Genomic DNA, 14,421 nt, shown 5'->3' with positions numbered 1-14,421 from the left:
GAAGGAAGAGAGGGAGGGAGGGAGGAGGGAGGGAGGAAGAAAGGGAGGCGGGGAGGGAGGGAGGCAAGGAGGGAAGGCAGGAGAAGCATGTTTGGGGAAGAGTATGTGTTCCGTGTCAGAATGCTGACTTGAGGTGCCTGAGAGACACCCAGAAGGCGACATCCCCTGGGCAGTTGGAAAGCAGACTGGGAGCTCAGGGATAGACTGTTAGGTTGCTCATGAAGAAAGTGGGCCCACGTGCCACACTGGTACAAGCACATCCTTTCACATGTCTGATTGCCCCTTCAAGGCCAATGCTGGGAGTTGAGTGTGTGGAGTCCAGTGGAAAAGGGGTCCCTCTGGGCATGTTATGCTCAAGTTGGGACAGAGTTTTTCTCCCCTCACTTATTTGTTCTGTTCCCTGTCCTTGCTGCTGCCCTGGCTTTGGCCATTTTCCGTCTTTCTTCAGTGTCAGCTACAAGACCCAGGAGTCTGAATACAGACTAAATCCTTTCATGTCTTTTATCTTGAAGAATATCCCACCTACATCCAATCCACAGAAACTTGAGTCTAGCTTTGCCCAGAGGGTGGACTTCGTTTTACTGAATTAGGAAATACTTTTTTTTTTTTTTTTGTGGTATGCGGGCTTCTCACTGCTGTGGCCTCTCCCGTTGCGGAGCGCAGGCTCAGCGGCCATGGCTCACGGGCCCAGCCGCTCCGTGGCATGTGGGATCTTCCCGGACCGGGGCACGAACCCGTGTCCCCTGCATCGGCAGGCGGACTCCCAACCACTGCGCCACCAGGGAAGCCGTGGGTCGGGGAATACTTTGCCCTTGCCCTTGGGTCCTGCTGCATTTCGGCTGGCCTCTACCTCCCGCGGGGCACTCAGCAGAACCTGCTGCCCTCCTTTTGCAGGGTCTCCAGCTGCTGAGCAGCTCCAGGACATCCTGGGGGAGGAAGATGAGGCTCCCAACCCCACCCTCTTCACAGAGATGGACACTCTGCAGCACGACGGAGACCAGATGGAGTGGAAGGAGTCGGCCAGGTGAGGCAGAACCCCGGAGACAGGTAGAGGGGCCTTTCCACTGCAGTCTGCCCGGGCCCAGGCGGAGCTGACCAGTGGCATCTCATACCTTGAGTTCTACTAGGGCGCTTCCTGGCCCCCAAAGACCCACCTACTTGCCTTTCTTGGTGGCAGAACTGGGTTGGATGCTAAGGAGCAAACAGAAACTTATGGCTTTGTCTCATCCTCAGAGAAATGAAAATCCTGGTGGGAAAGTAGAACAGACACCCATGAAACCATGAGAGAGTAACACAGGGGCATATATCCTTTCATGTCAAGTGGTCCAAACTAAATGTTGTAGAAGGGAAAGCACCGAGCAGGCTGGGGCAGACAGGAGGGCTTCCTGGAGGAAGAAGAATGCGTGCCAGGAAACACCTACTTGGGGAGCTCCAGTGAGCACTGAAGCAAAGGGATTTGGCAGAGTCTGGGGCAGGACAAGCAGGGCGTAGCCCTGGAGGCACACGTGGGAAGCAGAGAGAGCTGTGTATATAGGGGCAGTAGAAGGAAGAGAAGAGCCGAAAGGCTGGAGGAGAACCACACGGTGAAGTCTCGGGAGCCAAGGGAGAATCAGGGTAAGGAGTAGCGCTGGCCATACCCAGTGCCTGGGGCAGAGCAGCCTCTAAATTGAGCTGGACTGATCAGCGGCCTCAATGCTGCCAAGGCCTCAAGGAGAAGGCAGAATACAGCAGGGGCAGCAGGAGGGGCTGGTGAGAGGAGGAGGGACCCTGGGGCAGAAGTTGAGAGTCTGCAAGCAGAGCGTACCAATGTTTCTCAACCTTTTTTTATATTAATGTCCCCCCCACCAAAATTTTAAATTTAAATTAACTTTGTTAAACTAGAATTAAATTTATTTCTAATGAGAGGAATGAAATGCTAAGAAATTAAATGTTGTCAGGTAGGTTTGAGCTTTGGAGTGCCACAAACCATTGTAATATCTTAAACTTTTTTGCTCTCCTAAGAACCAATGCTTGCCCCCTTGGGGCTGATATTGCCCCCGTTGAGAATGCCTGAACGAACTGCCAAGCTGTGCCCAAGGTGGCTTTGCCTGGGGGCCACCATGACACCCAGGGCCTGGCAGCTGCCCCAATCACAGCCTGGGCCCTTTTCTTACCTACCAACCTCACTCACCTCAGTAGCTCTTCTGTAGAACGAGGTGCGGATTTAACATTCCCAAGCTTCCCCCTCCAATCTCTCCTGGAAAAAGAAAAAAAGAAAAAAGGCCATTGAGTGACTAGCAAATTCCTGCAGGCCTCAGAAGGAATGAATTCCTAGCCTCATGGCTGGGCCCAGTCCCTGTCTGGAAGCTGTGGAGCCTCTTCTTATCAGCCCATTCAATGAGCCCTTACTACATGCCAAACAACCCTCGTTTTATAGATGAGGATAGTGAGGTTTAGAGGGTCAAATAGATGCAAGGGCCAGAGCCTGCAGGCAGCTGAGTCTGGCTGCTAGCCCAGGGCTATCTGACTCTCCAACTTGAGTGCTTATGAACTTCGTCATGTTTTCTCCAATTTCTCAGCCGCTTCTCTCCCCTTCCTTCAACTTCCAGGGACTCTGTTTTGATTTCCATGGGAGGATATAATTCTGGAGGGAATGCAACCGGTGTGAGAGATAAACGGCGACAGCCACAGAGCCCAGGACATCCATCCAGGGCTGATAAGAGAGGGGAGGACATTTCAAATGACCAGGGCCCAGTCTGTGCTACTGTGGCTTAATGCCTCTGAGGGGCTTGTACCTCCCTGGGCAAATGACTTTCTTGTCCAGGGTGGGCATATAGAGAGAAGGAAAGTTGAGAAAGGCCTTCTCCAAGGCCCAGTAGGAAGAGGGTGACTTCTCCCTACCCTGGGTAAGGTGTGCATTCAGAATCCCTGGTAATAGTTGCCAGGACCAGACTTTCCATGAGGGCCTATCGTACGCACCCACAGAGCCCTTGCTGAGAAGGCCCCAGGGCTGTCAGAGACATGATTGTTGCCATAGACGAAATACCCAGTTTCTCTCTGAGTGTTGATCCATAGAGCCTTGCTCACTATAGACCCTGCAATGAAAGCGATAAACTGTAGATAATGATGTTTCTGGAAGAAGGCTCCTTTAAAATTTAAAGGGGCCTGGGGTTACCATCTGCAAACCAGGTTGTTTCCCCACAAGTCAGGCTTTCCAAGGACAGCATTTAAGGAGCCCTGGGAAGGGCCCCAGTGTAACCCAAGTTGACCTCAAACCCATAGCAAGAGGAAAGTGGAGGCTGGAAGAAGTTAAACAGCTGAACCCAATTCCAGGTTGATGGAGAAAGGAGCATCTTGAGGGCCAGCTTTGGGGCAGGAAGCAGTGGGGGGAGAGCCGCTCAGGCCTCCTTATCTCGAGCTCCTTTCTCCACCCCAGCCTCCTTTAATCTTCTCTCCAGCTCCCCCCGGCTGGTTTGCAGCTCACTGTTGGAGGTCTGAGCAGTAGGCCTCTGCAGAAGTCAGAGACAGGGTTTGGTTATCGGTGAGCAAGTCCACCTCGGCCTGGACAGCTGTGCTGGGGGCTCCTCCTGGCAAACTGCATCAGTAGAGGTGCTCCGGGCCGGGCCTGTTAGGGGCCTGTCACCCCACCAAAAAATGGGAAGAATTTCCCTCAGCTGACAGGCTGTGCCATCTACTCAGGGAAGCCAGAGGTCTCGAAAGTTTCCAGAATACAAGAATCAGCAAATCCTAGTGGGTTCTGGGCCTTCTTGGAATAACAGGAGAAAATGATAGGAGGCGGGAACAACCCCTCATGTGGACACTCAGGCCCTAAGAGGGTTGCAGGTTTGTACCCACATCAAAGAGATTGGGGGAGGGGACCTTTTAATAAAAGTATTTAATTTGTTATGGGAGTGTTTGCTTTATTGAGTTAGGAGATTAACAGAGTGAAAATCTCAAATCCGCAAGGAATTTTCCCTGGCAGTGCTTTTCTGGGGGTTATTAGTTTGGGGGATGTTTTGGGCCCTTGGGGAAAGAATCACCACTGGACAGACTTAAGTGGTTTTTGGAGCTCCACTGAGCCTGGCCCTTTGTGCGTGATGGGGACTGTGTGTGTGGGCATCATTTCTAATGTGATCCATGCTGGTAGGTCAGGCTGTCAATAAGATAGATTTTTATTAAATTTGTCTCTTTTGCGTTCCCGGGAGGGGAGTGCAGCTAGCTGTTTGCTGATACTGACCTTGCCTGAAGGGAAGCTTGGGTTGGGTGGGGCGGGGTGGACCCCCTCACTGTGAGCAAACAATTTACCCATAATTCCATTGTCTCTCAAGCTTGAATCTGCCTGGCTGCAGGGGATGAAGGGAAGGAGAATGATATGGGCTGGAAGCCAACCAAGTGTGGAGGGGCTTTTGGGGTTACTCAAAAATAGAGCTTTGAGACTTCCATGAATTCTGAAAGCAAACCCCAAATCCAAGCTGCCTCTGATCTCAACTCAGAGCAGACCAAAAGCGTGAACTTGCCGGAATGTTCTTATAAGACACATATGCTCTGGAAAGATTCCCGCCGTGACCAGGAAAGGGCAGAAAGAGGGGCAGGAGAAGTAGGTCATTTTAGTTGGGTCAGACCAGATCAGTACATGTTCAAAAGCCCCTCCACACATAGGCAGGGATGCTTTCTCACTCTGTACATAATGGAAGAAGAAGCCTGAACTTTGTCTCAACTCTGAAACTGTTTCTGCTTACTACCTTGAAGCATGTTCTCCTACCATCATTTTACCTCTTAGTCTGGAGCAGAAGATGCCCCAGCCCTCTGGTCTCACCACTCACCTGGGATCACCCTTACGGCACCCCAGCTGCCCTCTCTATGTAGAAAGCAGAGCGGGGAGCTGAGAGCTCTTAGTATAGACATCAACAAACCTCACCCATTCATTCAACTACTATTTACCAAATGTTTACTGTCTGTAAGCCCTGAGCCAGGTGACTTAGAGATACAAAAAACATGGCAGATGCCATCCCTGCTCGCTCAGTCTCTCAGTCTAATGGGGCACAGAGGTAAATAACTAGATACTTGATGATGAGGTTCTAAGAAAGCACAGTGTAGGGGCACTTAACCCAGACAGGAGGAATCAAGGCAGATGTGCAGGAAGAAGAGTTGTTCACATAGACACCTGAAGGATGGGTCAAAGTTAGCCAAGAGAGGGTACGGAATGGGGAAGAGGCCCCTGGAACAGGGGAAACAGACACAGAGGAAGCAGCAGAAGTTCCCTGTAGCTGGACTAGAGAGGGAGTGGCCAATGATGCAGGTCCTACGCAGACCATGTTGTGGAGTTTGAACTTGATGCTGAGAGATTTGGAGGACCACTGAGGGGTTTGAGGCAGGAGAGAGGATTGTCTGTTTGAGAGAGATCACTCAGGCTTCAATGTGAAGAATGTATAAAAGAAGGTAAGACTGGGCCAGTTAGGAGGCTGGTCCAGGTGAGAGGTGATGAGATTCTGAAACAAGATGTTGACAGTGGGAATATAGAGAAGGTGTGGATTTGAGACATATTTTTGAGTGTATAATTATATATATATAATGTATAGTGTATCTGTATTTCCTTTTAAATATACTTTATTATTTAGAGCAGTTTTAGATTCACAGCAAAACTGAGCAAAATGTACGGAGTTCTCATGTGCCCCCTGGCCCTATACATGCACAGCCTCCCCCATTATCAACATCCTCCACCAGAGTGGTACATTTGTCACTATTGATGAACCTACATTGACATCATTATCACCCAAAGTCCATAGGGTTCATACTTGGTATTGTACATTCTATATGTACTATAATATGTATGTACTATAATACATGTTATTATACATTTTTAGATAAGTGTATAATGACATGCATCCACCATTACAGTATCACATGGAATAGTTTCACTGCCCTAAAAATTGCCTGTGCTCTGCCTATTCATCACTCTTTCCTTCCTAATTTTTGGCAACCACTGGTCTTTTTACTGGATTTGAGACATATCTTAACAAGACTTAATGACAGATGGCATGTGGGAGAGAAGGATAGTCAAGAAGGAGATGCCCAGGTTTCCGGCTTGAGCAAGTGGGTAACTTGTGGTATCAATTTAGGAAACACAAGAGGAATAGTAAGGTTTTGTTGTGTTGGGTATTTTGCTTTGTTTTCTTTGGGGGAGGTTGATGATGAGTTTTGAACATGTTATGTTTGAGGAAACTCCAAGTGGAGATATCCAGCAGATCACCATGTAGACATAGAGACCTGGAGCTCAGTGGAGAAGCATAGATTTGTGAGCCATTCGCATCTAGATGGAAATCAAACCCAAAGAAAAGGATAAGGTTGCCCCCCAAGATCTGTGAAATGAGGAGAGCACCCAGGACAGAGCCCCCTAGAACACTAACGTTTGAGGGATGGGCAAAGGAAGCAGAACCCACAATGGAGACTGAGAAGGGGCAGCCAGAGAGGTAGGAGGGGAATGAGAAGAGTGCTGTGTCCAGCAAACAGGGGTAAGATGGGGAGTGGCCAAAAAGTAGGGGAAGAACTGAAGAGTATCCACAGGATGGAGGGACACAATTGTCTCGGGAGAGGGAAGGGGACAGAGGGTGGAGCCCGGGGGAGCAGGGGGCAGGGAAGTTGCAGCAAGGTTTGGGGGCTCTGAGCAGGAGTTGAGAGTTCTGAGCTGATAATTCCCACACTATCTCTCATTTGAAGAGAGAGCAGAGTGGAAGAGCTGACTGGAGGAGGTGCAGATGGCCAAGTGGTTCTGAGGCAGGTAAGCAGCCCCAGACCCTGGCCCTAGTGGAGCCATGCGTGGAGATTTATGGTCAGAGGAAAGATTTTTAAGGTTGTCTGACTCTGACTTGATGCTTATCTACCGGCTCGAATAATCATACTATTCATCATTGTCAAGCTGCTTTCACATCCAATATCTAGCATGGTCTTTCCTTCTCTCTCCTCTAGTCAAATACTGATATCGGACATACAGCCCTGAATAAGCTGAAGGTGTAGAGCATAATGCTTTGACTTATACACATCATGAGATGATTATCACAGTAAGTTTAGTGAGCATCCGTCATTTCATACAAAGCTAAAGAAATAGAAGAAAAATGGTTTTCCTTGTGATGAGAACTCAGGATTTACTCCCTTCACAGCTCTCCTGTATAACACACAGCTGTGTTCATTATATTTAGCATGTGTACATCACAGCCTTCGGACTTATGTATCTTATAACTGGGAGTTTGTACTTTTGACCACTTTCATCCAATTCTCCCTACCCCCACCGCCACCTCTGGTAACCACAAATTTGATCTCTTTTACTATGTTTGTTTGTTGGATTTTGAAGTATAATTGACCTACAACACTATGTTAGTTCCTGTTACACAACATAGTGATTCAATATTTCTCTACATTTCAAAATAATGACCACAATAAATCTAGTTACCATCTGTCACCATACAAAGTTATTATATAGCTTTTGACTATATTCCCCACACTGTACGTTTCATATCTGTGACTCATGTATTTTGCAACTGAAAGGTTGTACCTGAGTCTCTCTCACCTATTTTTCTCCTTCCCTCAGACCCCTCTCCTCTGGAAACCACCTGTTTGTTCTCTGTATCTATGACTCTGCATCTGTTTTATTAGGTCTGTTCTTTTGTTTTGTTTTTTAGGTTCCATCTGTAAATAAAATCATACAGTATTTGTCTTTCTCTGACTTATTTCACTTAGCATAAAAGCCTCTAGGTCCATCCACGTCACAAACGGGAAGATTTCATTTTTTTATGGCTAATATTCCATATATAATGGAATATATATGTGTATACATATATATATTTTATCCATTCATCTGTTGATGGACACCTCCATAACTTGGCTATTGTAAATAATGTTGTAATGAACATAAGGGTGCGTATATCTTTTCTAATTAGTGTTTTTATTTCTTCGGATAAATACCAGGAGGGAAAATGTGATTTTATATGAATCAGAACCTGGACCAAGTCCCAGGTAGAAGTGGGCATGGTTCCCCCAGGCCTCAAAGTCCCTGATTCTAGCCAGCACTCTCACCTGTGAGTTGTGTGAACACAGGATGGGGACTGTGCTAGGGTCATTCATCCCCCAGGGACTTAGTGATCACTTACAGTTAGCACAGCCAGGGCAGGTCTGCATGAGGCCTAGCAGACCAGAAGTGGCCACCTTCAAAGGGTCTGCAGTCAGGTTGGGGAAGCACCAGTCCACAACCATAGTGACAGCCAGGCCGTGATCCAAGGCCTCACACAGTGGACTGAGTACGGTAAGGTTAGATTAGCTGGCCAGAGAGTGTGATAGTAAGGCTAGTTCAATGAGGAGAGCTCCTCTGGCAGGAACTCTTTATGCTAAAGTCAAGAGCCCCTCCCACCCCCATCTGATATGTCTAGCTCTGCAACTACAGCCCAAGCTCAAGTGAACTGTCAGAACCTGTGCATGCTGCCCAAGGGAAAGAGAAAGCCACTGTCATTGTCAGGATATTTTAGGCTGCAAGTAACAGAAGCCCATTCAAGCTAACTTATGCAAAAAGAGGGAGCATCAGCAGAACACACGGTGACCTCATGGTACCCAGGGACAGTCAGATCTCTCAAGGCCTGGGCCTGGGAAGCCAAGCTGTTCTCTTTTTCTGCTTCTGGTCTCTGCCTCTCTCTGGGTATCTTTTTTTACCCTTCTGCAGCCAGCTTCTTCCACGTGTCCCTGCCCTAGGCCATTCCTCAGCCTCTATGCTTACATCTACTCTACTCAAGGGACCATCCCAGAATGTGTTCCTCAATCCACCAATTTCTAATTCTTCAGAGATAATCTAATTTGCCCAACTTTGGTTGTCCCATCATTGTGCCCCAGATCAGAGTTACGGAGAAGTATGGAAGGGCCGGCCATAGCCTGGAGACTACATCGGTATGGATGGCAGCAGAGCAGACACTCCAAACATATCTTTTACACGTATGTAATAGTAAAACTATGCACTTTATGCATTGGCCGCTGTTGTGCTTCTCATGCCAACCAGAACTTTTAGCATTCTTCAAGTTGCCCATGAGAGTATAGGTGGTGGAGTTTTGCAAAACCATCCCCCTCTTGGACAGGCACCTCAGAGGTCATGCCCTGTCTTTGTAATGGACACCAGCGGATGTCACTACAACACCAGTGACAGCTCTAACCTGTGGGGAAGCTCTAACCTGTGGATCTAGGAGAACTTTGGAAAGTTTGTCTTATCCACCACACCTTTCTTCTTTCATTCTAAAAACGTTTTAGGGGATGCTGTGTTAGGTCCTGTGGGAGAATTAAAAGGAGTAAAGTATGAATCTGTTCTCAGAATGCTTATCGTCTGGTTCAGGTGTCAACAAACGTATCTGTTAAGGGCCAAACGGACAGTGTTTCAGGCTTTTTGCTCATATATGATCTCTTCTTCCTCTGCGTTCTTCTTCTCCTTCTTTTTATCGCAACCTTTTAAACATTTAAAAACCATTCTTAGCTAACTGGCCATATAAAAACAGGCTGTGGTGTGCTTTTAAGCTGTAGGGCATGGTTTTCCCACCCCAATCTAGTGTAATAGGCAGACGTGTGCTCATACACGCAGATACCTAAAAACCAGGGTAGTACGTGGGAAGTGGTGCAAACATGGCTGTCTGTCAAAAGACTTGTCCTCACACCCTGTCTCTTATAAGCTGCTTGATCTTGGGCAGCCTCCTCATCCTCAAAGGGTCTCCTTACCTACACAATGAGAGTAGTGACAGACCTACCTCGGCGATAGATCTGCGGATTGAAGCATATAATATATGTAAAGTGCTTAGCATAGCGTCTGGCACATAGAAGGTATTCAGTAAGCTTTAACCATTGTCAGTATTATCGTGCATGTGACAAAGTGCATGGGAGTCAGAGGAAGGAGTGGTCTCTGCAAGCTGGGCCCCTGGGGGAGCTTTGTCATAAAGGAGGTAGCCTTTGAATTAGGCCCTGAACAGCAGAGGTGGAAGAGAGAACATCCAGGTGTAGGAGGGTGTATCTCCTGAGGGACAGTGAGGAGAAGATGCTGGCAGATTCTGAGGGAGACTGACAAGTCTATAAATGACAGGCCCATTAGGTAATTACAAATGCCCTCTGGACACACAGACAAGTAGCCCTCAGAGAAGTTTGCCTCCAGAAGTCTTCCCTGAAGGAGCCAGTTCAGAATTTGCCAGTAGCTTTGTCTGATGGCATTCACTTAGCCGCGGGGTCCTCCTTACCCCTGAATGAAGACATAATGTGTGTTCACCAAATGCATGAGCTGGGAGCAAGCCCTCCCCACCCCATTCAATTCTCCACAGCTCTGGGAATGCCACACCTCTGCCCCATCCCTGCCAGCTGCACTACTGGGTACACTTTTTGGGAAGAAGTGGTTCTCCAGTAATGCCCAAATCGCACTGCATAACTAAAGGTCCTTAGAGGAGACTCCTAGGTTAGCAAGAGGAAAGACTTTCAATCACAGGGAGTTAGCCATGGAAGTTCATGGGTTCATTCCATAACAATCTAAGAGGTCTCCACCTCTCTAGTCCCAGGCCCAGGCAAATCTCATTTGCAGGGATGGAGGATTCCAGACATCTTATTCTGAGTCTATTAAACATTTGAATCACTTTGCTAATGTGCCTCATTCTGATTCTGTAAGTTTCTGATGATAATTTGATTTTCCATGTATGGCTGCCTATAAGGAGAGAATGCAAGGGCTAGAAGATGAGAATGACTAACCCTTATAACTGTTGTAAATCTCATTGTAAATTAAATAAATTGGCCTTTGGGTTTATACATCAACCCTTGTGAACTTGGTTAGTGTTAGTCAATATCCCTGGACCTAATCATCTCTGGGACAATAAAAGGACAAATTTCTGAGTCTAGTCTGGAGTGGGTACCCCAAGAGGCCTGTGGGGCCTTTCTGGTGCTGTCAGCCCCTCTTTGTACCTTCTAAACTCCTGCATATGGATGTTGACCCATGCCTGCTTGCTCAGTCTTGCATGCTTAACAGTCTTTTAAATTCACTGTCAAGTTTGGTTTGTGAACATATTACTGAACTCAGATTTGGCTGCTCACCACTTGAAAGCCAATGCTCAAGAGACAAGTGCTGGTAGGAACAGAAAGTTTGCTTTATTCAGGAGACCAGCAACCTGGGGAGATGGCAGACTCCTGTCCAAAAGCCAGCTCCAAAGATTCTGCTCAACCATGAAAGTTTTTTGTTTGTTTGTTTTTGTTTTGACCATGAAAGTTTTTAAAGGGAGAATCATTTGGGGAGGATGTCAGTCTTCATTATCTTCCACTGTGTGCTGACTTTCTTTTGATTGGTTGGTGGTAAGGTAACAGGGCAGTGTTCCAGGAATCTTGTGCTCAGCCTGAAGTTACCATCCCCCACCTGGGTGGCGGCAGCTTTAGTTCCTACAGAACTCAAAGATATTATTATGTATATTCTTTGAGGAGGAACCAGGACCCTGCCCCACTGGCTGCACTTACTGTTTCTTGACTGATCCTCCTTAGTTTCTGCATTCTTTCCCTTCCCTTATAAACAATTGTTTGAATCTGCTCTTCAGAACTCTGGGAAGGTCAAGGAGGCTGAATGAAGCTTATTTCCTTCAAACAAGAAACGGGGGACACAGAAAGAATTTGTACCCAGGAGGGCCCCACAGGGTCCTGCTCCCTTTCAAACATACACACCATATGTGTAGTTTTAATCAGTTGTATAAATAACTTTTTACATTATTTCACATACATATTTTAATGCATGTGTTTGTCATCATGTAGCATGAATTTGCCAAATAAATTGTAGGAATGGGCAAGAATTTGCTTAGGAGTTCGTCTTTTGAAAAACTTTCCTCCTGTAAATCATCTCTTGGTGCCTCTGTCAAAGACTGAACCTAGGGAGTATCTGATGGTTCCCCGGTATCTCTAGGACAGTTCTTCACTGCCCCATAAGAGAATTAACACTGGCCTTTGGTTTCTGCTGGAAAATTCAGGGCACTGATATGACTCAATGTGGAGTTAGAGAGCTTTGCTGGATAATGAGGATAAACTGACTTTCACATTACTTTTAAGAAATGAATCTGTTAGTATCACAAAATTTATTACAAACAAGCCTCAGGCAGAAAGTGAAAACACTGTCTTGATGCTTTGTAACTAATACATGGAAGTCAAGTCTTAGGATGATGGATGATAGGGTGGGCATGGAAGAGTAACAGAATAAAAGTCAATGAGCCTACGTAGATAGAGAATTAACACAGTGTGGGTATGTACGTTACAACTTTTAGGTGAGTAAACTTAACTTCATCTGAGAAATAAATTCATACAGTTCTAAGTCTTAAAACAAGTGTTGAGAGGCAACATAAACTTATCATTAAAGGTTGCATGGTATAGGAAACTAAATTTTAAAAAAATATTTAAATCAGGGTGTCCTAAGAGTAATTTTTGCAAAGAAATTAGCCACATATAATTTAATGATATTGATACGCAAAATAAGTGCAGAAGGAAGGGACCTTCACTCTAATTGCCATAGATATAGATTTAGATATGGATATATAGATTTAGATTTAGATATAGATTTAGATATAGATACATATTTAGAAATAGATATAGATTTAGATTTAGACACAGATATAGATATAGATTCCAGATTTTACTCTTACCTAACCACACATAATGGTCCGCTCATTGCTTTGTTTTCTCAAAGACCTGTGTCTTCCTTTTAAAAAGTATTGTTTCTCAGGCTCCTAGATTCTTTTTTTTTTTTTTTAACATCTTTATTAGGGTATAGTTGCTTTACAATGGCGTGTCAGTTTCTGCTTTATAACAAAACAAAGTGAATCAGTTATACATATACATATGTCCCCATATCGCTTCCCTCTTGCATCTCCCTCCCTCCCACCCTCCCTATCCCACCCCTCTAGGTGGTCTCAAAGCACGGAGCTGATCTCCCTGTGTTATGTGGCCACTTCCAACTAGCTATCTATTTTACGTTTGCTAGTGAATATATGTCCATGCTACTCTCTTACTTTGTCCCAGCTTACCCTTCCCCCTCCCCGTATCCTCAAGTCTATTCTCTTAGGTCTGCAAATTTATTCCTGTCTTGCCCCTAGATACTTCTAACCATTTTTTTTTTTTAGATTACATATATATGTGTTAGCATATGGTATTTGTTTTTCACTTTCTGACTTACTTCACTCTGTATGACAGTCCCTAGGTCCATCCACCTCACTACAAATAACTCAGTTTCATTCTTTTTTATGGCTGAGTAATATTCCATTGTATATATGTGCCACATCTTCTTTATCCATTCATCTGTTGATGGATACTTAGGTTGCTTCCATGTCCTGGCTATTGTAAATAGAGCTGCAATGAACATTTCGGTACATGACTCCTTTTGAATTATGGTTTTCTCAGGGTATATGCCCAGTAGTGGGATTGCTGGGTCATATGGTAGTTCTATTTTTAGTTTTTTAAGGAACCTCCATACTGTTCTCCATAGTGGGTGTACCAATTCACATTCCCACCAATAGTGCAAGAGTGTCCCCTTTTCTTCACACCCTCTCCAGCATTTATTGTTTGTAGATTTTTTGATGATGGCAATTCTGACTGGTGTGAGATGATATCTCATTGTAGTTTTAATTTGCATTTCTCTAATTATTGGTGATGTTGAGCATTCTTTCATGTGTTTGTTGGCAATCTACATATCTTCTTTGGAGAAATGTCTATTTAGGTCTTCTGCCCATTTATGGATGGGGATTTTTGTTCTTTTGATATTAGGCTGCTTGAGTTGCCTGTATGTTTTGGAGATGAATCGTTTGTGATTTGCAAATATTTTCTCCTATTCTGAGTGTTGTCTTTTTGTCTTGTTTATGATTTCCTTTGCTGTGCAAAAGCTTTTAAGTTTCATTAGGTCCCATTTGCTTATTTTTGTTTTTATTTCCATTTCTCTAGGAGGTGGGTCAAAAAGGATCTTGCTGTGATTTATGTCACAGAGTGTTCTGCCTATGTTTTCCTCAAAGAGATTGATGTTGTCTGGCCGTACATTTAGGTCTTTAATCCACTTTGAGTTTATTTTTCTGTATGGTGTTAGGGAGTGTTCTAATTTCATTCTTTTACATGTAGTTGTCCAGTTTTCCCAGCACCACTTATTGAAGAGGCTGTCTTTTCTCCACTGTATATTCTTGCCTCCTTTATCAAAGATAAGGTGACCATATGTGTGTGGGTTTCCCTCTGGGCTTTCTATCCTGTTCCCTTGACTATATTTCTGTTTTTGTGCCAGTACCATACTGTCTTGATTACTGTAGCTTTGTAGTAGAGTCTGAAGTCAGGGAGCCTGATTCCCCCAGCTCCGTTTTTCTTTCTCAAGATTGCTTTGGCTTTTGGGGTCTTTTGTGTTTCCATACAAATTGTGAAATTTTTTGTTCTAGTTCTGTG

At 45.4% G+C, this 14,421-nt stretch overlaps 1 protein-coding gene across 1 annotated transcript in view; it reads left to right on the top strand.

Moving 5' to 3' along the window:
• Positions 1-14,421, top strand: part of SLC4A5 (solute carrier family 4 member 5) — a 96,722-nt gene that overhangs the window by 20,751 nt on the left and 61,550 nt on the right. The window contains exon 4 of the mRNA XM_027099061.1: positions 895-1,024. Within this exon, the coding sequence (XP_026954862.1) occupies positions 895-1,024 (130 nt within the window). The remainder of the gene's footprint in view (positions 1-894; positions 1,025-14,421) is intronic.

The sequence above is a fragment of the Aethalodelphis obliquidens genome, unplaced genomic scaffold, assembly GCF_003676395.1.
Source record: "Aethalodelphis obliquidens isolate GAN/ISIS:26980383/991018 unplaced genomic scaffold, ASM367639v1 scaffold128, whole genome shotgun sequence".
NCBI lineage: Eukaryota > Metazoa > Chordata > Mammalia > Artiodactyla > Delphinidae > Aethalodelphis > Aethalodelphis obliquidens.
This window is presented reverse-complemented; position numbering and strand designations above follow the sequence as displayed.